This window comes from Malassezia japonica, chromosome 8 (assembly GCF_029542785.1).
Source record: "Malassezia japonica chromosome 8, complete sequence".
NCBI lineage: Eukaryota > Fungi > Basidiomycota > Malasseziomycetes > Malasseziales > Malasseziaceae > Malassezia > Malassezia japonica.
This window is the reverse complement of record NC_083377.1, coordinates 23,242-42,106: the sequence shown is the minus strand read 5'-3', so window position 1 is coordinate 42,106 and position 18,865 is coordinate 23,242. Positions and strand designations below refer to the sequence as shown.

The 18,865-nt window shown below is 62.8% G+C and overlaps 14 protein-coding genes across 14 annotated transcripts; 6 read left to right on the top strand and 8 right to left on the bottom strand.

Annotated features, from left to right (window-relative positions):
- Nucleotides 1-2,427, bottom strand: MJAP1_003805 (beta-glucosidase; the record flags this gene model as incomplete). Its single annotated transcript, XM_060267730.1, has 1 exon — nt 1-2,427. The coding sequence occupies one exon, from the start codon at nt 2,425-2,427 to the stop codon at nt 1-3; it is 2,427 nt and encodes an 808-aa protein (XP_060123713.1).
- A 170-nt stretch (nt 2,428-2,597) lies between these two features.
- Nucleotides 2,598-2,854, top strand: MJAP1_003804 (uncharacterized protein; the record flags this gene model as incomplete). Its single annotated transcript, XM_060267729.1, has 3 exons — nt 2,598-2,626; nt 2,649-2,788; nt 2,811-2,854. The coding sequence occupies 3 exons, from the start codon at nt 2,598-2,600 to the stop codon at nt 2,852-2,854; spliced, it is 213 nt and encodes a 70-aa protein (XP_060123712.1).
- Nucleotides 2,855-3,030: 176 nt separating this feature from the next.
- Nucleotides 3,031-4,355, bottom strand: MJAP1_003803 (uncharacterized protein; the record flags this gene model as incomplete). The annotated part of the gene is made up of 3 exons (XM_060267728.1): nt 3,031-3,767; nt 3,790-4,113; nt 4,136-4,355. 3 exons carry the CDS (start codon nt 4,353-4,355, stop codon nt 3,031-3,033), a joined length of 1,281 nt encoding a protein of 426 aa, XP_060123711.1.
- A 72-nt stretch (nt 4,356-4,427) lies between these two features.
- YHC1 (U1 small nuclear ribonucleoprotein C) lies at nt 4,428-4,982 on the top strand (the record flags this gene model as incomplete). Its single annotated transcript, XM_060267727.1, has 5 exons — nt 4,428-4,446; nt 4,470-4,508; nt 4,534-4,593; nt 4,617-4,733; nt 4,756-4,982. The coding sequence occupies 5 exons, from the start codon at nt 4,428-4,430 to the stop codon at nt 4,980-4,982; spliced, it is 462 nt and encodes a 153-aa protein (XP_060123710.1).
- A 38-nt stretch (nt 4,983-5,020) lies between these two features.
- On the bottom strand, nt 5,021-6,445 carry DBP8 (RNA helicase; the record flags this gene model as incomplete). The annotated part of the gene is made up of 1 exon (XM_060267726.1): nt 5,021-6,445. One exon carries the CDS (start codon nt 6,443-6,445, stop codon nt 5,021-5,023), a length of 1,425 nt encoding a protein of 474 aa, XP_060123709.1.
- Nucleotides 6,446-6,498: 53 nt separating this feature from the next.
- MJAP1_003800 (uncharacterized protein) lies at nt 6,499-6,965 on the top strand (the record flags this gene model as incomplete). The annotated part of the gene is made up of 4 exons (XM_060267725.1): nt 6,499-6,527; nt 6,550-6,560; nt 6,584-6,708; nt 6,777-6,965. 4 exons carry the CDS (start codon nt 6,499-6,501, stop codon nt 6,963-6,965), a joined length of 354 nt encoding a protein of 117 aa, XP_060123708.1.
- A 256-nt stretch (nt 6,966-7,221) lies between these two features.
- ARG8_2 (acetylornithine transaminase) lies at nt 7,222-8,714 on the top strand (the record flags this gene model as incomplete). Its single annotated transcript, XM_060267724.1, has 2 exons — nt 7,222-7,311; nt 7,335-8,714. 2 exons carry the CDS (start codon nt 7,222-7,224, stop codon nt 8,712-8,714), a joined length of 1,470 nt encoding a protein of 489 aa, XP_060123707.1.
- Nucleotides 8,715-8,721: 7 nt separating this feature from the next.
- Nucleotides 8,722-9,464, bottom strand: MOB1 (Mitotic exit network component; the record flags this gene model as incomplete). Its single annotated transcript, XM_060267723.1, has 4 exons — nt 8,722-9,141; nt 9,164-9,216; nt 9,239-9,342; nt 9,448-9,464. The coding sequence occupies 4 exons, from the start codon at nt 9,462-9,464 to the stop codon at nt 8,722-8,724; spliced, it is 594 nt and encodes a 197-aa protein (XP_060123706.1).
- Nucleotides 9,465-9,527: 63 nt separating this feature from the next.
- Nucleotides 9,528-11,382, top strand: MJAP1_003797 (uncharacterized protein; the record flags this gene model as incomplete). The annotated part of the gene is made up of 2 exons (XM_060267722.1): nt 9,528-9,580; nt 9,603-11,382. 2 exons carry the CDS (start codon nt 9,528-9,530, stop codon nt 11,380-11,382), a joined length of 1,833 nt encoding a protein of 610 aa, XP_060123705.1.
- Nucleotides 11,383-11,403: 21 nt separating this feature from the next.
- On the bottom strand, nt 11,404-13,049 carry ADE4 (amidophosphoribosyltransferase; the record flags this gene model as incomplete). Its single annotated transcript, XM_060267721.1, has 2 exons — nt 11,404-12,803; nt 12,830-13,049. 2 exons carry the CDS (start codon nt 13,047-13,049, stop codon nt 11,404-11,406), a joined length of 1,620 nt encoding a protein of 539 aa, XP_060123704.1.
- An 83-nt stretch (nt 13,050-13,132) lies between these two features.
- RIM2_2 (Pyrimidine nucleotide transporter, mitochondrial) lies at nt 13,133-14,271 on the top strand (the record flags this gene model as incomplete). The annotated part of the gene is made up of 3 exons (XM_060267720.1): nt 13,133-13,185; nt 13,208-13,378; nt 13,401-14,271. The coding sequence occupies 3 exons, from the start codon at nt 13,133-13,135 to the stop codon at nt 14,269-14,271; spliced, it is 1,095 nt and encodes a 364-aa protein (XP_060123703.1).
- Nucleotides 14,272-14,304: 33 nt separating this feature from the next.
- OCA1 (protein-tyrosine-phosphatase) lies at nt 14,305-14,804 on the bottom strand (the record flags this gene model as incomplete). Its single annotated transcript, XM_060267719.1, has 2 exons — nt 14,305-14,635; nt 14,659-14,804. 2 exons carry the CDS (start codon nt 14,802-14,804, stop codon nt 14,305-14,307), a joined length of 477 nt encoding a protein of 158 aa, XP_060123702.1.
- A 55-nt stretch (nt 14,805-14,859) lies between these two features.
- MJAP1_003793 (uncharacterized protein) lies at nt 14,860-15,939 on the bottom strand (the record flags this gene model as incomplete). The annotated part of the gene is made up of 3 exons (XM_060267718.1): nt 14,860-15,317; nt 15,341-15,675; nt 15,698-15,939. The coding sequence occupies 3 exons, from the start codon at nt 15,937-15,939 to the stop codon at nt 14,860-14,862; spliced, it is 1,035 nt and encodes a 344-aa protein (XP_060123701.1).
- A 76-nt stretch (nt 15,940-16,015) lies between these two features.
- Nucleotides 16,016-18,818, bottom strand: CHS1 (chitin synthase; the record flags this gene model as incomplete). Its single annotated transcript, XM_060267717.1, has 2 exons — nt 16,016-16,093; nt 16,116-18,818. The coding sequence occupies 2 exons, from the start codon at nt 18,816-18,818 to the stop codon at nt 16,016-16,018; spliced, it is 2,781 nt and encodes a 926-aa protein (XP_060123700.1).
- Nucleotides 18,819-18,865: the final 47 nt, after the last annotated feature.

Below are 18,865 nucleotides of genomic sequence, written 5' to 3'. Positions count from 1 at the left end.
TTATGGATCGTAGAGAGTCGCATTCAGGCGAATGTCGCGCGACGACGCGCCGACAAGCACCTCGATGCGGCCCTCGGGCTGCAGCCACTGCTGCTGGGTCGTGTTCCAGACTGACACGTCGTAGTGGCTGAGCGTATGAGAGAGAGAGACGGTCTTGCCCTTGGGCACCCACACGCGCTCAAAGTCGCGGAGCACACGGGGGGGCTCGCCGCTCGAGGGCGGGAAGGCGAGGTACAGCTGCGGGACTTCGTGGCCGTCGCGCTCGCCCGTGTTTTTGACCGAGTAGGAGATGTTGTACATGGGCTCAAAGAGCCAGTCCGGCAGGCCGTCCGGCGCACGCTTGCCGTGCCAGCGTCCGTTCCAGGTGCCACCGTGCTTGCCGTCGACGCGGTCCACGTCCAGGTCGGCGTAGCTAAAGTTGGTGTAGGACAGGCCGAACCCGAACTCGAAGCGCGGCGTGATGCGCTTTGCGTCAATGTGGCGGTAGTCGATCAGCAGGCCTTCGGTATAGTTGACCTGGGGGTGCGGCGCCTTGTCATTGTACAAGACTTCTGCGCCATAGTCTTCGCGCTTCTTTGCGATCGAGTACGGCAGGCGGCCGGCGGGGTTGTACTCGCCGTAGAGCACGTCCGTGATACTGTTGCCGCTCTCCGAGCCGCCGAGGTGGGCAAACACGACCGCAGTAATGTTCGGGTGCTCGATCCAGTCCTCGATGAGCACAGCGCCGACCGAGTGCACGACGACGATCGTGTTGTTGTGCATCGCAGCGACCGCCTTGACGAGCTCCTCGCCGCCGTTCCAGAGCGTCATGTTGTTGCGGTCGCCCATGTTGCCGTCCGGCGCCTGGGGCACCGTGCCGTAGCCTTCGCCGGAAAGCGACGTGACAAAGACCAGCGCGGCGTCCGTGTAGTTGGCGACCGTCTGCGCATTCTTCAGGTCGTAGTCATCCAGCGACCAGTTGATCGCGGTGCGGTCCTTGCGTGCGCGGTGCTGGAGCGCCTCGTACGGTGAGATCAAGTAGCTGTAGTCGACCGTGCCCGAGCCCCAGCCCTGGCCAACAATGCTCGACGGGGGACCGATGCGGTCCGTGTAGTAGTTCGGGCCGAGGAGCATCGGCGCGGCGTCGGCACCGATCACGGCGATCTTGCGCGGCTTGTGCAGCGGCAGCGCATTACGCTCGTTCTTGAGGAGGACCGAGCCCGCGGCGCCGACTGTGCGTGCGATCGTGTCGTGGTCCTGCGTCGCATCCACCGCCTCGTTCGTCGCGGGGTTGAGGTGGTCGATAAAGTCAAAGTTGACCTTGGGATATTCCTTGTCCTGGTGCAGGAAATAGTACGCGGCGAGGACGCGCGTCGCCATATCGTCGAGACGCGTCTTGGCCACCGTGCTGTTGGTCACCGCGTCGGTCAGGTTCGGACCCCAGTAGCTCGAGGTAAGATTGAACTCGCAGCATGACGTGCCACCCGGCATCGACATGTCGAGGCCGGCGTTGGCCGAGGCGACACCCGAGCGGTGCGCGCCCCAGTCGGTCATGACGTAGCCCTGGAACCCAAGCTCGGTCTTGAGGCGCGCATTGAGCAGCTCCGAGTTCTGGCACGCCCACGAGTTGTTCACGAGATTGTAGCCACACATGACCGAGACGGCACCTGCCTGGATACCACGCAAAAAGGGGTGCAGGTACAGCTCGCGCTCCGTGCGGCCGTCGAGGTTCGACGAGCCGGTGTTGCGGAAATGCTCCTGCTCGTTGGCGAGGTAGTGCTTCAGCGTAGCCTGGACGCCTTGCGACTGCATGCCGAGCGTCGTATAGAAGGCCGCCTCGCCGTTCACGTACGGATCGGCGCCAAAGCCCTCCCAGTTGCGTCCGGCCGTCGGCGAGCGTGCGACGTTGATCATAGGGCCGAGCTGCACATGCGCGCCCTTGGTGCGGAATTCCTGGGCCATGGCGACGCCGCGCTCGTAAAAGAGCTCCTTGGAAAAGGTCGCGGCGGTCGTCATGCCGTCTGGGAATGCGGTGGCGCGGTCGACCTGGCGGAGGCCCGCGGGCGAGTCCTGCAGACACAGGCCCTCGAAGCCGATCTTGGGCACAGCGGCAATGTTGCCGACACAGCGGCCGTTGCCGTAGCCGACGCCCGTCACGAGCGCCACGAGGTCCGTCACATTGAGCTTGTCGACATCGCTGCGCGCGCGCTCCACGGCCTCCTTCCACCAGCCGCGCGTCGAGGTGTTGGGCGAAGGGTAAAACGGCGCGCTGTACGGCATCGAGTCGTTGCCCAGGAACGGCACCTGGGGGATTTCCGGCAGGTTCGGCGCGGTGTCCGGCTGCTCGGGTCCGTGCGAGTCGTCACGAGGAAGGATAGGCGTGTTGGCAAGCACGCCCGCAGCGTGAAATAGGGCCAGGAGGCCCAGGACGGTACGGGTGTACAGCATCCTCAACGTCGTCGTCAGGGACCAAACACCGCCCGTGCTCGGCGGATTTCCTCGGCCTACCCTATGCGTCAAGTCAGCGCGTTCCGATCGCGCATAGGCACGTGGAGGTTTGCCACATGGCTCTCCACTGCCCGTGCGCATCCCCGCGGTGGCGCTGCACGAGACCCGCCATGTCTGACGACCAGAAGATCTCGATCCAGTAGGTGGCTGATCTGACGCAGGCCGCACCCCGCGACGAGCAACAACCCCAGCACGGACCCCAAAGTGGGTGGCAACGCGGCGCTTGCGTCGGGTGCGCCCGCCACGCCGGGCATCCAGAAGCTCGATGCAGAGACCGCCAACAACCTCGACAAGCCTCTGTGTACGTCGCGAGTCTAACGCAGCGAAAGAGGAGCTGCAGAAGCGCACCGAGGAGCTGAACAAGTAGACATGATTCTTGCATAGACTACAGCTTGCTATTATGCAGTGGCGCGCATCCGGCGCATCCGGCGCACGGCGATATAAGACACAAAGCCCGTCAGGCTCACGAGGCCGAGCGCGCGCAGGACGATCGCGACGAGGAGAGCACGGCGGACGCACGAGCTGGGTTAGTATAGCGACGTACTAGAATGCGGCGAGCGCAAGGCCCGACCAGTGCGCGCGGCGCTCCATCTCGGTGCCGATACTCCGCTCCCAGCCGCGCTGGATGACGCGGTAGCGCCACCCAAACACCCAGATCCAGAAGTTGACATCGGGGTAGCTGAAGCGCGGGAACACCTCGACGACGCTCGGCGCCTTGCGCACGGGCACGCCCCCGTCGGGCGCGCCAAGCAACCAGCTCGAGGGCGTGTAGGCCATGACGCGCTCGACAATCGTCTTGGAGCGCGCGTCGCGGGGGAGCAGGTGCATATTGTGCGTCGACATGTGCGCGAGAAAGTCGAGCGTCATGCCGAGCGTGAGGCCCCACAGCTGCAGGTGCGGCGTGCACTGCTCCATGTAGTCCTGCTCCGAGTCGGTGAGCTGCCGCGTGACGCCGTCGTCGTCCTCGCTCTTTGCATCGGGAAGGTCCGCCTTAGGCATCAGGCCCGCAGTCGACACCGACGGGTCGTTCTCGTTGATCTCCGCGAGGGCGGTCGGGCGGTTGGGGAGCTCAATGCACCGGAACGACATCTTGCCGATGAGCAGGCGCAGCATGCCGCGCACTGCAGAGCTCCTCGGCGCATGGCGCGCAAAGTCGATGTGGATGGTGCCCCACTTGGGCTTGGGCGTAAAGAGCAGGTTGAGCGGGACCCACTGCGCCGACTCGACTTCGCTCGGCTGCAGGTGGGGCGGTTGCGAGAAGGGCGAAAGCTGCAGGAAAACTGGATGAGCAGCAGCACGTACCATACGGGCTCAAAATCATCAAGAGGCGCTTTCCGAGGCTGCTCGTAATTTCGCGGTCCTCGAGGTGACCGACCTGCAGGAATTCTTTCTCGGCAAGGTCGATCCCGACTTCCTCCCAGGTTTCGCGCATCGCCGTGTACAGGCCACTTTCATCCTCCTCGTCACGACGGCCACCAGGGAACGCGACGTGCGACGACCACTGGTCGTTCTCGCGCGCAGCGCGCTTGATGAACAACAGCTCGGCCGTGCCGCGCTGCACCCACGGTAGGGAGAAGAACTGCCGCAGACGCGCCTCGGTACTCAACGTGCCGTTTGCGTCTTGTTCTGTGTAAGCATAGAGACGTACGTGTCATCGAGGGGAAGTAGTGCGCATCCTCCTCCTTCACCTCGCCATGCCGCCATTTCGACTGGAGCCACGACTCGTCCTCGGCAGCGGGACGAATGCGCACAATGAGCGCCACACTCGCGCGCCTCGGCTGCGTCGGAGGACTCGCAAGCACGCGGGGGGAGATCGTCGCAATGCGGATCAGCGCATGCTGCAGGTGCGCCAGTAGGCTCTGCGACATCCTCCAGTGGTCAGTGCTGGGGAGAAAACCGGCGGGCGCGCCACGTGCATTTTCTGCTACCTCCACGAAGCGATGGGGAAGCACTATTGCGGTACGTGACGTAGCTGACCCCAGACTATTGTGACGTGTTCCTTACGCACGACTCGACGTCGGGTAGGTCGCAAAAGTACTAACGCAGTGCGCAAGGCCCATAACTGCGGCAGGAACCATCTGCAGAATGTGCGCGACTATTATGCATGTACGTTTTTTCTTCTTACGCAGCCCTTCCGCCGTACGAGATCCAGGGAGTGGTGGATACGTTGATGAAGGACTACCAAAAGCGGGGATACCCGCCGCCTCTTGAGCTCCTGGGGCCGTACGGGCGCCCGCCGCCGATGGGTACGTTGCATGTCTGACGCAGTGCGCCCGCCGCTGGGACAGGGACCGATCACCACGCCGCCGCCGCCGCTGCCGACAGGCGCCGTGCCGACGGTGCCCCCGCCGTCAGTGCGCCCGCCGATCACGGTGCCTCCGCCGAATATGAGCGTGCCCCCGCCGAATATGAGCGTGCCCCCGCCCAACTTCGCCCAGCCGCCGCCCAACTTCTCCCAGCCTCCGCCGAGCGTCGCGCGCCCACCGGCGCACTGATACCCACGCGATAGGGTATACGTAGTTTACATCTATCGCTACTCGCTTGCTTTAACTTTGCGCTTCTTCGGCCGCGGCGCTTGGCCTTGGGCGAGCTGCGCTTTCTTCTTGTTACGCTCGCGCTGCTCGCCAAAGTGCTCGTCGTGCAGGGCCATGGCCGCGACGCGTTTCGCGGCAGTGACCTCGGAAAGGCGCTCGAGCACCTTGCTCTCCGGCAGCTCGCGCTCGGTGAGCTGCGTTTGGATCTTTTCCTCGATGCTCTGGATGAGCTCCACGTCGTGCTCCGTCACAAAGCTCACGGCCCAGCCCTGCTTGCCTTTACGCGCGGTACGGCCGACACGGTGCACATAGTCCTCCCACGCTGCGGGCACGTCCCAGTTGACCACCATCTGCACGTCGGGAATGTCCAGACCACGGCTCCCGACGTCGGTCGAGATGAGAATCGGCACACGTTTCGCACGAAAGGTTTGCAGGTTTTCGAGGCGCTTGCTCTGGTGCAGCATCGAGTGCAGCGACACGTTCGGGATGCCGAGCTCTGTGAGCATACGCGACAGGAGCTCGGCGCTGCGGCACCGCGACGCAAAAATGATCGTCATGGGGAGCGGCACCTCGTCCTCGACCGGCACCTCCTTGCGCGCGCCTTTGCGGTAGACGCTCTGCGCCGCATCCGCGCGCGGCTTGGCCTGCTGGCACGGTGCATGGTGCAGCAGATGCACCAGGTACGGCTCGCGCACGTGCGAAGGGCAAAAGATGTACTCTTGCGTGAGCGTCGCGGGGGTCGTCGTCGACATCTCGATTTTGCGCAGGAGCGGGGGAAGCTTGTCTCCTTCGGGCTTCTTTTGTGTCAGCTTTTCAATCTCGGGCGTGAGCGTCGCTGTGAATAGGAGCGTCTGGCGCATGCGTGCAGGAGGAAGAATCGAAAAGAGGTACGCGAGCTCGTTAGCAAACGTCGGCGAGAGCAGGCGGTCGGCCTCGTCCAGCACCACGTACTTGCAGCGCTCGAGGCCCCATTCCTGCGCGCCGCCCGACGACAGCAGGTCCACGAGGCGTCCGGGTGTCGCGACAATAATGTGAGGGCGCTGACCCGCCAGCTCGGTCGCCTGCTTCACCATATCCATCCCGCCGAGGACCAAGGCACACTTGAGGCCCATGCGGCTGCCTTGCCCGACGGCAAGGAACTGCTCGTGCAGCTGCACGCCGAGCTCACGTGTGGGAGTGAGGATCACCGCAAATCCGCCGGCCATATCTTTGGCGAGCTGATTGAGGATCGGCAGTGCGAACGCCAGCGTCTTGCCGGAGCCGGTCTCTGCGCCGCCGATCACGTCGCGGCCCTCGAGAATCGCAGGGATCGTCGCAGCTTGAATGGGGGTGGGTACAGTGATCGCAAGCATCTTGAGAGCACGTACCAGCGCCTGGGAGATACCCAGCGCGGAGAAGCTCGACACACTCCGCCGTTCGTCCATCGGAGCAAAAGACAACTTTTTTTGCCACGTGTGGAGGTCCCTGGCTGACCCTGATGACGACTCCGGAGATGTATGCTGTGGCGTACGTACCATGACTAACGCAGGGACTTTTGCCGTACGTCCTTGTTTCTGACGCAGTGATCCCGATGGGAACGCCGACGACGTCGGTCGGCGAGTACATTACAGAGTGCCAGCGTGTGCTCGACGGCATGGCCGAGCAGGGTATTCGATACGAGGTGCGTTTCTCTTCTAACCCAGATGCAGTATGTTGCGCGACTTATGCAGCGGCTAAGGAACGAATCTCGAGGGACCGATCTCGGCAGTGTGGCAGGCGCTGCAAAAATGCCACGAAGCCGTGCACGCGCTGGGCGTCGAGCGCATCGCGACGGATATCCGCCTTGGCACGCGCACGGACAAGCCGTCCGGCTCACAGGACACTGCGCACTGGGCACAGGGCCTGACGGAAAACCAGCGCAAGCGCGAGAGCGTGCTGCGTCGGCTCGATGCAAAGGACGCGTAGAGGCCGTAGTCAGCGGCGACTTGAATACAATGCGCGAGTCGTTGAGCTATAGAGTGCGGACGTGTGTGATGGGGCGTGTGGCTTGGTGCATGGTCGCCTTTTCCCTCTACCTGCCCTGTTGTACTAGTTTCCGCGAGCAACGACGCCCACGGTGCTCTGGGCCCTCCTCCCCCTCCCCTTCCTTCTTGTCCGTGCACAGGTGGAGAAATTGGCCCGATTTTCCTAGTCATACCGATTAGGTTTCTTATCTTCCACAATGTGGGCCACTTGGCAAGGAGCATGCCGCGCACGGGCGCGTATCCCTACGCAAGGACTGCGTGTCCTGCGTGCATACAGCACGGCACAAGTACGTTCCTCTACTTACCACAGCAGGAAGCATCGCCGTGCACCGAGTACGTGACGCCGACGCACCCCGACCTGGTGCACCCCCCCCCGGATTCCAACGTTGCGCACCAGCTGCAGCGTTTCGGGCAGACGACGCTTGGCACGTACGCGCGCCCCCAAGTCATCTTTTCGTCCGGCAAGGGCCTGAACCTCTATGCCGAGGTGCCGACTGAGCCTGGGGCGCCGACGGCCACGCGCACCTACCTGGACTTTTCTGCGGGCATCGCCGTCAACTCGCTAGGCCACGGCGATGAGCAGATCGCCAAGATCGCGGGCGAGCAGGCTGGTCTGCTCGTGCACTCGAGCAACCTGTACTACAACAACTGGAGCGGCGAGATGGTGAGCCGCCTCGTTGCGATGACGCGCGAGCACGGCGGTCTGGGCGTCCGCAAAGGCATGCCGCTCCCCCCCAACGGCGAGGACCTGAAAGCGTTTATCTCCAACAGCGGCACGGAAGCGAACGAGGCTGCGCTCAAGTTTGCGCGCAAGGCCGCGATGAACAAGGTCGGTGCGGCGAACCAAAAGACGGGCCTTGTGTGTTTCCAGCACGCGTTCCACGGGCGCACAATGGGCGCGCTGTCTGTCACGCCGAACCCCAAGTACCAAGCGCCGTTTGAGCCGCTGGTTGGCAACACGCGTGTCGGCACGCTGAATGCGACCGAGAACCTTGATGCGCTGATCGACGAGTCGGTGGCCGGTGTGATTGTCGAGCCGATCCAAGGCGAGGGCGGCGTACTCCCCGCCGACCTGTCCTTCCTCCAGGCGCTGCGCCGCCGCTGCGACCAAGTCGGCGCGCTGCTGATCTATGACGAAATCCAGTGTGGTCTGTTTAGGACGGGCAAGATGTGGTGCCATTCCGAGATGCCGCTGGATGCGCACCCCGACATTGTGACGATGGCCAAGCCGCTCGCCAACGGTTTCCCGATCGGCGCGGTACTGATGCGCCCCGAAGTCGCCCGGGCAATCACCGTCGGCGACCACGGCACGACGTTTGGCGGCGGCCCTCTTGCGTGCCGCATCGCGCACCATGTGCTGGGCCGCCTTGCCGAGCCTACGCTGATCCGCAATGTCGAGGCGCGGTCCGCGCAGCTCATTTCGCGCCTGACGCGCGTACGCGACCTGTTTGACGACCTGGTGCAAGAGGGCGGCCCCCGTGGCCAGGGCCTGCTCGTCGGTCTGCCCCTAAAGCAGGCGGAGCACGCAGGAAAGGTCGTCGCACTCGCGCGCGAGCGTGGCGTGCTCATCCTCTCTGCCGGGAGCGACACGCTGCGCTTTGTCCCCAGCCTCACGGCCTCGGCAGAGGAAGTGGACAAGGCGATGGATGTGCTAGAGAGCAGTCTGTATGTGTTGCGCGAGCAGGCGTAATCTATGTCTAGTTCTCGTCCAAAATAGCCTCGTTGAGCTCCGCGAGGGGAATCATCTCCTTGGGGTCGACCAAGCGATACTCGGTAACAAACAACAAAAAGTGGCGGTAGGACGTGTTGAGGTGCGTCTCGAGGCGCAGCGCACAGATCTGCGCAAAGTGGTGGTTGTACATGTGCGCGTACACACGGAACAGGCGGCGCAGAATCGCCTTGACGCGGTCCACAAAGTTTGCCGGGAACGGCGCGTCGGTGCTCACTGGGAAGAGCGCCGGGTCGTCAATCTGCGCCTGCGTCCAGTTCAGCAGGCAGTCAATGTAGTCCGGCGCGGACAGGCGCGTCGAGCGGCGGTACTTGGTCGAGGTCGAGTCCTGCCAGTGGTACTCGAAGCGGGGTCCGGCACACATCACCGGGCATTCGCGCTGCGTGCACTGTGTGAGACGCGGTACGTACGAATTCCGTGATTGTGCCGTAGAGAATGTTGAGGTGATTGAAAAAGTCGACCGCTGCATTAGCCCCACCACGTACTGTGCACGGCAATCCACTCCTCCGGGCGCTCGCCCTCTGGGAGGCGCACGGCCACGTTCAGGTTGCCGCTGCCGAGCGTCGACTCGGCGAGCTTCTTGAGCTGGCTGACATTAGCAGGGGCACGTACAAAGGACGACTGCCCTCCGGGGCAGCACGCCGGGGAAGAAACATGGACGGGCGCGAGATGCTGCGTGAGCTTTGGCACCTACCCTAGCAGCGACGCCATGTTGGGCAGAGCAACGCGAGAGCAACACACGTGCCGACGCGTACTCACGTGACCAACACCACCATGCGGGACCGGCCCAGTGGAGAGCTGGACGAGGCGGAGGCCCAGCAGCTGATGTACGTCGCGCGGCTAACGCAGCCTTCACCATATCGATGCAGACGACTACGGGCGTCCGGTAGTGCACTCTGTGCCGACCGCGGGCGGTCACGAGGACCAGCCGTACGATCCGAGCCGCTCGGTCGAGGCCAAGATGCAGGGGCGCAAGGCAAACGACGACGATATTGAAAAGACGGGGCGCCCCGAGTGGCTCAGCAAGGTGAGCCTCGAGAGCGTTCCGCGTCCCTTTCGCCGGGTCGTCGCGGCGGCGGCGGCAGCCGCGTTCCTGCTCCTGCTCTTTGGCGTGTTCTACTTTGCCCTCGGGCCGCACGCGCCACCGCACGAAACGACGCACGCCTCGCCGCAAAACGTCGTAGAAGAGGCGCACGCCAAGCCGTCGCTCGGCACGTACATCGGTTACCCTGGCACGTACAAGACCGGCGTACCCCCCGAATATGCGCAGGAGATGGACCCTGCGCCGTCCAAGACACGCGGCGTCTCGCCGATCCAGACCGGCGTGCCCGGCTTTGGCGAGTCGTTCAACCCATTTCGGCACATGGGGCCGCTATCGCCGTACTATTCTGCGCAGTGGGGCTCGGTCGACAATGCCAAGTACCTCGTGACGCCGCGCATGTCGAGCGGCGTGTGCACACTCTCCCAGGTGCACATTCTGCACCGCCACGGCTCGCGGTACCCCACCGGCGGCGCCCCGACGCAGCTCGTGCGCGATCTCGTCAAGAAGCGTGGCGAGACGCACGCCGAGTTCTCTGGTCCCTTGGCGTTTTTGAACACGTACGAGTACCGTGTCGGCGAGGAGCTCCTCGTGCCGCTCGGCCGCGAGCAGCTGCATATGTCCGGCGTCAAGTCCGCGATCGACTATGGCGCGCTGGCGGAGCGTGATCTGAAGCAGAACAAGAAGCTGTTTGTGCGCACCGGCAGCCAGCAGCGCATTGTCGACAGCGCCCTCGCCTGGTCGGCCGGTTTCTGGGGCAACCCCTGGCCGGAAAAGACCGACTTTGAAGTGCAGATCGAGGAGAACCACTTTAACACGACGCTCGCGCCCAACTTTGCGTGCAGCGCCGCGGCCGAGTCGTTTGCCGTGCAGGACTATGTCAACGAATACCTGGCGCACACCACCGCCGAGCTGCAGAAGCATGCCAAGAATGTAAAGCTCACGCCGATGCTCGTGCACGGCATGCAGCAGCTGTGCTCGTACGACACGGTGGCCTTTGGCCAGAGCCCCTTTTGCAGCCTCTTTTCCGAAGCGGACTGGCGTGGCTACGAGTTTGCGTGGGACCAGCGCTTCTTTTACGACTACGGCCCCGGCGCCGAGGCCGGCGCCGCGATGGGCCTCGGGTGGGTGAACGAGTTTGTGAGCCGCTTGACGCACACGCCATGGAACGCGGCGACACAGACGTCGGAGAATGCGACCTTTAACCGCGACCCCAAGCTCTTCCCGGTGGACCGTGCGATCTACGCCGACTTTACGCACGACTCGGTGCTGACAAGCGTCCTTGCGGCGCTGCGCCTCAAGGAGTTTGCCAAGCCGCCGGTGCTGGCCGACAAGAAGCGCACGTTCCGCACGTCGCACGTCGTGCCCTTCTCTGCGCGCATGATCTTTGAAAAGTACGACTGCGCGGCGCCGCTCGGGAAGCGAGACGCGACGTCGTACATGCGCATGAAGCTCAACGACGCCATCGTGCCGCTCGGCCAGCTGTCCAAGTGCCCCGAGCGCGCGGACGGGCTGTGCCCCCTGAGCGACTTCCTCGCCTCGCTCGCCGACCGCAACGACCAGGGCTGGTGGGACAAGTGTGAAAAATAGAACCATGTATACAAGCTACGCCTAGCGTGTCCAGCCATTGTACAGGCCGATATCCTCCGCGCCGTTCATCGGGCCGCTGCACGACACCTGCGCCTCGGTCTCGGCGGCGACGGCGGCACTGCCCACGTTTTGCGCGGCCTTCTTGGCCTTGTTGTTGTCTGCGCGCGCGCTCTCGAGGCGGCTGAGGTAGGCCTCGTCGACGCCGCCCGTGACGTACTCGCCGTCAAAGATGGAGCAGTCAAACTTGGTGAGCTTGGGGTTCAGGCTCTGGACGCTCTTGATCAGCTCGTCGAGCGGCTGGTAGACCACCGCGTCGGCCTGGATGGTGTCCGCCACCTCCTGGATCGAGCGGTTATGCGCCACAAGCTCGTTGCGGCTCGGCATGTCGATACCGTACACGTTCGAGAAGCGGATCGGCGGCGCGCAACTCGCCATAAAGACCTTTTTCGCGCCCGCGTCGCGCGCCATTTGGATAATCTCGAGCGAGGTCGTGCCGCGCACAATCGAGTCGTCGACGAGCAGCACGCTCTTGCCCGCAAACTCGAGCGCCATTGCGTTCAGCTTCCGGCGCACATTTTTCCGGCGCACGCTCTGGCCGGGCATGATAAAGGTGCGGCCCACGTAGCGGTTCTTCACAAAGCCCTCGCGGTAGGGGATGGTGAGACGCTGCGCGAGCTGCAGCGCGGCGACGCGCGACGTGTCCGGCACCGGAATCACCACGTCGACTTCCTCGCCTTGGTCGATCAGCTCACGCTTAACCTGCTCCGCAAGGCTGTCGCCCATCGCCATGCGGCTGCGGTACACGCTCACCCCGTCGATCACGCTGTCGGGGCGCGCAAAGTACACGTACTCGAAAATGTCCGGCGTAAAGGTGTTGGGCGCGGGGGCCGAGTGCAGAATGCGGCGCGTCATGGCCGTCTTGGTGACGATAATCGCCTCGCCCGGACGCACGTCCTCAAAGTGCTCAAAGTTGAGCGCGTCGCCGACCACGCTCTCGCTCGCGAAGCAGTAGTCGAGGCCGTGGCCGTTCGGCGCGGGCGTCTCCGACTTGCGCGTGCTCATGCCGAGCGGGCGGATGCCGTGGGGGTCCCGGAATGCGATAATGCCAAAGCCGGCGATCATTGCCACACAGGCGTAGCCACCGACGGCCTCCTTCATCAGACCCTGCACGGCGGTAAAGATATCCTCCTCGTTGATGCGGAACTTGCCGGTGCTTTGCAGGTGGTACGCAAAGACGTTCAGCAGCAGCTCCGAGTCCGAGTCCGTGTTAATGTGGCGGTGCGCCTCGGTGTCGAGCGTGCGGCGGAGGTCGTCTTGGTTCACCGTGTTGCCATTGTGCGCAAACACAATGCCATACGGGCTGTTCACATAGAAGGGCTGCGCCTCGGAGTGCGCAAACGAGCCGGCGGTGGGGTAACGAACTGCATCAGAAAACAGAAATACGCACCATGACCGACACCCATCGAGCCGTGCAGGTTCGCGAGGTTGTGCGGCTCGAAAACGTCGCGCACCATCCCGTTCGCCTTGCACTGGTAGAAGCGGCCGCCTTTGCCGCACGTCACAATACCCGCCGCATCCTGTCCGCGGTGCTGCAAAAGTCCGAGTCCCTCGTGGATCTCGCTGGCTGCGTGGCCCTGCTGCTGCAGGATCGCAATAATCCCACACATCGCGATGGAAAGCAACGGACGGGGGGACGAAATTTTTTAGGCCACGTGCCGACTTTTTGGTTCTTCGTGTGGAAAGCACGGTGATGAGCGAGCGCCAACGCACCCCCCCGGGATGGCTGCACTTTGCCGCAGGAGGGTACGTAGATAGGCTAACACAGTGCGGGCGGCATGTGCGGAGCCATTATTACGTCGCCACTCGACGTCGTCAAGACGCGCCTGCAGTCGGACCTCTACCGCCACCGCGCCGAGATCGCCGTGTCCCAGCGGGGCGTCACGGGGGTGATTATGCGCGGCTGCATGCACTTTGCGGATACGGGGAGCTTGCTAGTGTACGTTGCTATTCTCACGCAGTGAAATCGCTCGCCGCGAGGGCACGCCGGCGCTCTTCAAGGGACTCGGGCCGACGCTCGTCGGCGTCATTCCCGCACGCGCCATCAACTTTTACACCTACGGCAACGGCAAGCAGATCCTTGCGGATACCTTTAATAAGGGCCAAGAGTCGGCGATGGTGCACCTCAGCGCCGCGGCGCTCGCCGGCGTCATTACGGCCACAGCCACCAACCCGATCTGGGTAGTCAAGACGCGGCTCCAGCTCGAGTCGCAGCAGGTCGAGGCACGCTCACGCGCGGCGCGCGCCGAAGCTGTCGGCATACACCGCGGCGCACGGCCAGTGCCCAAGACGGTCGACCCGGCAGTAAGCCAGGCCCGCCGCTCGATCGTCACGTCGCCCTTGCGGCCGTCGCGCTTCTTCCAGACGCGCCCGCCGCAGCACCCGGGCACAAATGCGCTGAGCATGACCATGAGCATCCTGCGCACAGAAGGCGTGCGGGGACTGTACAAGGGCCTCAGCGCATCGTACCTCGGCGTCTCGGAAAGCACCATCCAGTGGGTGCTGTACGAGCAGCTGAAGCGCTGGGACCCCCCGCCTGCCGACGCCCCCGGCTCGCGGTGGGTGCACACGATCTCTGCGGCGGGCACCGCCAAGCTCGTCGCGACCGTCATTACGTATCCCCACGAGGTGATCCGCACGCGCCTGCGGCAGCAGCCCGAGCACGGCCGGCTGAAGTACACCGGCCTCGTCCAGACCTGTGCGCTGGTCTGGCGCGAAGAGGGGCTCGCGGCGCTGTACGGCGGCCTCAGCGCGCACCTCATGCGCGTGATTCCGAACGCGATCGTCACGTTCTCGATCTACGAACTGGTGCTCATGCTGGGGTCGCGGTAGCAATTGTAGTCTAGGGTATATAGCAAAAGGGGCCTATGCATCATTATCGCCAAAGACGAGTTCCTCGTCAAAGAGCTCGATGAACTGCTCGTTCATTACACGGACCTTGGGGCCGGCAAACCGACGGTATTCTTCGAGGATCGCGCTCAAGTTCCACTTTTGCAGCTTGCGCAGGCAGCCGATCACGGTGCCGGTGCGATGCCGGCCCAGGTTGCACATCACCAGGCAGGGGTAGGTGCTCGGCTGCACGAGGAGGTGCAGCGCCTGGAGCACAATCTCTTCTGTAATCGGGTCCCACGCATTGGTGCTGTACAGCACGCCGAGGTGGTGCACCTCGATGTTTTGGTCCGCACAAAAGTGCTGGCTGGGGTCAGTCGCGCGACGCACAATCCAATCTCGGGCTCCTCCGGAGCGAGCCAGATGACACTCTTTAAGCCCAACTTCTCGAGAAAAGGAAAGTTGAGCTGATCCGGCTGCCCTGAGCGGTACAGACTCTCTTCCACCATGCCAAAGTTCGGCGGCGGGACAAGCATCGTGGCCGGGGGAGGAACGCACCTCCACATGGCTAAAGTACAGGCGCCTACCAAACTACTCGCCATAGAGCTCCGACCGGAGCGCGGTCAGATCGTCCTCCTCCCAGGGGTCCAGGGAGACGGCACGCACGGCCTCCTCCATATGCTTTTCGTCTTTCGTGCCGCTCAGCACGCACGTCGACAGGCCAGGGATGCCGAGGCCTTGGTGCACGTACGCATAAATGACCTGCGCAGGCGTCAGGCTGTGCTTGATCGCGAGCACCGCGACCGTGTCCGACTCAACCAGGCGTTGGTTTCCAGTGAGTGTCCAGAACGGCTGGTAGGTCACGCCGTGCGGCGGCTCGTCGCCGACCGACGCCGCGGGGGGGAACGCGTTCGGCGAGAGCGTCGGCGAAAGAAGGGGAAGGAGCGACACGTCGTGGCCAGTAGAGCTGTGCCAGCGGTTCTGCACGACACTCGGCTTGATGCGTGCAAGCTGGAACAGCGTCTGAAAGATCTGGGGATCATAGACATCTGGGTTAGCAGGGGAAACGTACTGCTCAGGCCGATTTGGCGAACGAGCCCAGTGTCGACAAGCGCCTCGAGCACATGCCATGCCTCGAGCGTGCTCTCGAGCGTGCTCAGCGGCGAGTGCAACAGGTAGCTGTCAATGTACACCTCCTGCTTGGGGGGTGGGCCGAGATTCTTGCCTTGGTTGCCACGCGCCGTGACTGCGTACTTGGCCACGAGATCGGTCACCGAGGGGATCTTTGACTCGGGATGCAGGTTCTTTAGACTGCTCTGGAAGCTCGCACAGACCTGTTCCGCAACCGGCGCATGCAGGTCGTACGGAAGGGGGCCACTGGTATCCTGACCCGACACGGGCGTGAATCTGGGTCAGTGCATAGACGTACTTGGTCTGCAGCCACACATCGCCACGGGAAAGGCCCAACTGCTTGCTGGCCTGCAACACACCCTCGCCGACCAAGTCTTCGCGGTAGTGCTTGCGCTGCGCCGCCGTGTCTACGCCACGGAAGCCATACAGAAACGCAGTAAACACGAGCTGGGTCGTCTGGGTGTCTTTCCAGGCGGTACCATACAATATCCCAGGCATTTTGCACAGGGCGGTACACGTCTCGACCGACTTGCCGGACATGGTAGCGGCGGGCGGCTGGCCACCCGTGCCGTCCGTGCGAATGACGTGCTGGGACAAAATGCTTACATAATATATACTAGGTCTTGTGGAACCAGCGCGTGGTTTGGCGCTTGAACCAGTAGATCAGGCAGCCTACAAAGCGGAAGAAGGCGATCTGGGTGAGCGGGGGTACGTACGCCAAAGGTGGACCATAGGATGACCTTGAAGTAGTACTGCTGGTTCTGCTGGCCCTGCGAAGCTTCCTTGTCGAGTTTCTCGTGAGGGGTGTAGCTGTACAAATTCATCACGACCGCGACCAAGATCGCATTCGTAAAGAGCCAAAATGCCACGAGACGCGTACGGAACGTCTTGTTGCTGTCGTCTGGTGTCGGCCGATCGACCGTGTGCTCCTTTTCGTACGGCTTGATAGCACGGCTCACCACGCCGCGGAAACGCTCGTCGAGGTCCGCTTGGTCATAGGCCACTTCCTCCACCGCGCCACCCTCCGAGGCCTTCTTGGAGGTATCGACAGAGGGTAGTGCATCGGCCTTGTCGGAGCCCTTTGTGCCCCAACTCACATCGTGCAGGTTGCAAAAGGCGTACACATTGATCACGTTCACAAACGAGGGCGCGAGGAAAAAGTACTGCCCGACGCTGGTCACCATATGCCAGGGGTCTGCATAGAGGATCGAGGCAATGAGGTAGATGCCAAACATGGCAGCGAGTGACGCAATGAGCACTGCCGTGGTGCTGCTAAAGATCACCTCAGTATAATTCCCGTCCTTGACGCGCATATTGAGTAACGAGTGGATCGTGAGCCATAGCGAGACGCCCATGACATAGGTGCCGAGCAGACCAAAGATGAGGATCGATAGTGCATACGTGATGTGCTCTGCTTTGGGTCGATTTCCGAGTGCAAGCACAAACTGCAGTGCAAGGAAAAAGCCATATACCCACATCAACACCAGGTTGATCCAGTGGAAGGCAATGAGCCACACGTCGGGGAAATCGCGCAGGAGCACATCGGGCAGGTACTGGATGATGATCGCAAAGGTGAGCCACAGATTGCCGAGCGCAAACCACGAAAGCACCAGCTGGCACAGATTGTACAGCGCCTGGACGTGGAAAAAGAACATGCGCACAAAATTGTGCCGGCTGCGGTAGAAGCGGTAAAAGTGCACCAACGAGTAGATCGACGCCGCGAACGAGCCATTGAGCCAGCGGCGGCGCTGCGAGATGAGCTCGGCCGTGTGCTCGGGCACGTCCGTCTCGGCCTTGCTCGGCTTGACATAGGAGAGGACCCACTTGTCGCCCGCCTTGGCCACGAGCTCAAAGCACAGGATGCGGTCCTCGGCCAAGAACATGTTCTTTTTAAAGATGTTCATCTGGTCCATGCCTTTGGAGCCGAGCTGCGCGGCCATCGTATGGTCGCCGTGGAAGTACTGCTGCAGCGGCCGGCCGCAAATCGCGCGGTAGCGGTACGCACTGAATGCACCGGGCAGGACGCTGACGTACCCAAACGTCGACTCCAGCGGCTTGTCCAGGATATTACTGATCTTGTACTCGAAGTTTTGCGCGGCAACGAGGGGGTTGAGCAGCTTGGCGCCGCGCTTGATCATTGCGTGAATTTCGCCGCAAGCACCGCCGAGGTTGGGGTTGTTGTGGAACGCCTCCCAGAGGTGGTAGATGGAGCGGGTGCCGGGCTTGGTACCGACGTCGAGCAGCACACACACCTCGGGGTCCAGATGGTGGCCGAGCGCATTAAAGACCCAGCGGTGCGAGTTGATCTTTTTCGAGTTCTTCTGCTTCATGCAAAAGATCATTTGCACCGGCACGAGGTTGCTGTCGCTTCCCTGCGCGGGCTGCACGAGCTTGGGTGTCGAATCGACGGCGACTTGCGTCGTGTACTCAAAGAGATGCGCGACCGTCTCCTTGTCATCGACCTTGCGCTTCATTACACCGTCCTGGTACACGCCCATCGTCGCAAGTACGTCGAGTGTCTCCTTGTCGCACGGGTCGATGCCGTCGTAGACGAGCGACACGACAATGCGCTGCCAGGCCGGCCGCCCTTCTTCCGAGCAGTGGCTCCAGTACTTGGACCAGCGGTTCTTGCAGATATCGCGGATATTCTGCATGACGCCATAGAGCGTGCGCGTAAGCAGATTGCGGTCCTCATTGTAGTACGTGAGGCAGATTAATAACTCGGTCGCACGGCCGTACTCGGTGGACGCACGCAGTCCCCATCCATTCTCGCGCGTAAACTCGTCCGGATCGCACGTCACAGCCGAATAGCGCATGGTCGTAAACTCTTTCGGCTGGCCCTCGGCACGGTACTGCTGCTCGACCGCGTTCGAGACTGGGGAGGGAACGGGGTAGTCCACAATCCAGTTGCCGCCTTTCAGCTCGACCTGGCGCTTGTGGCCGTGCGACGGCGGCTGCTGCCGCTCGACCCATCCCAGCCCACTGCTCTGGTCGTCCGGATTAAAGTCGATCATCGACGCGCTCGGACGGTGCATGCCAAAGCGGGGGTCTTGAAAACTGCCACGACCTCCGTGCGGCCCATACGACGAGGCATAGTCCTTGTCTGTGAGCGGCATACGCAGCTCGTCTTCGCTGTACACATTCCCCATCGATGTCAGCGGGTCGACTGCGTCGGCGGCCGTAATGTAGCGCGGCTCGTGCAGTTCTTCGGAATAGTGGGGATATGCGGGATCCATGCCGTTGTCCATGTAGGAGTCGACTAGTGCGTGGTGTGCGTCTGTCGTGCCGCTCGTCGCGCTCGTTTCAGAAAAAATGCGCGGGCGCCCCGGCACGGCGTCGCCAGCGTACGCCGGCTGGAGCGGCGGGTAGCCTGGACCTGCATCGTAACTTGGTGCGTGCGGCTGCTGGGCAGGGTGCATTGGGCCCTGCGGCGGGGGGAGCCCGGGTTCAGGGTCGATTGCGTCCT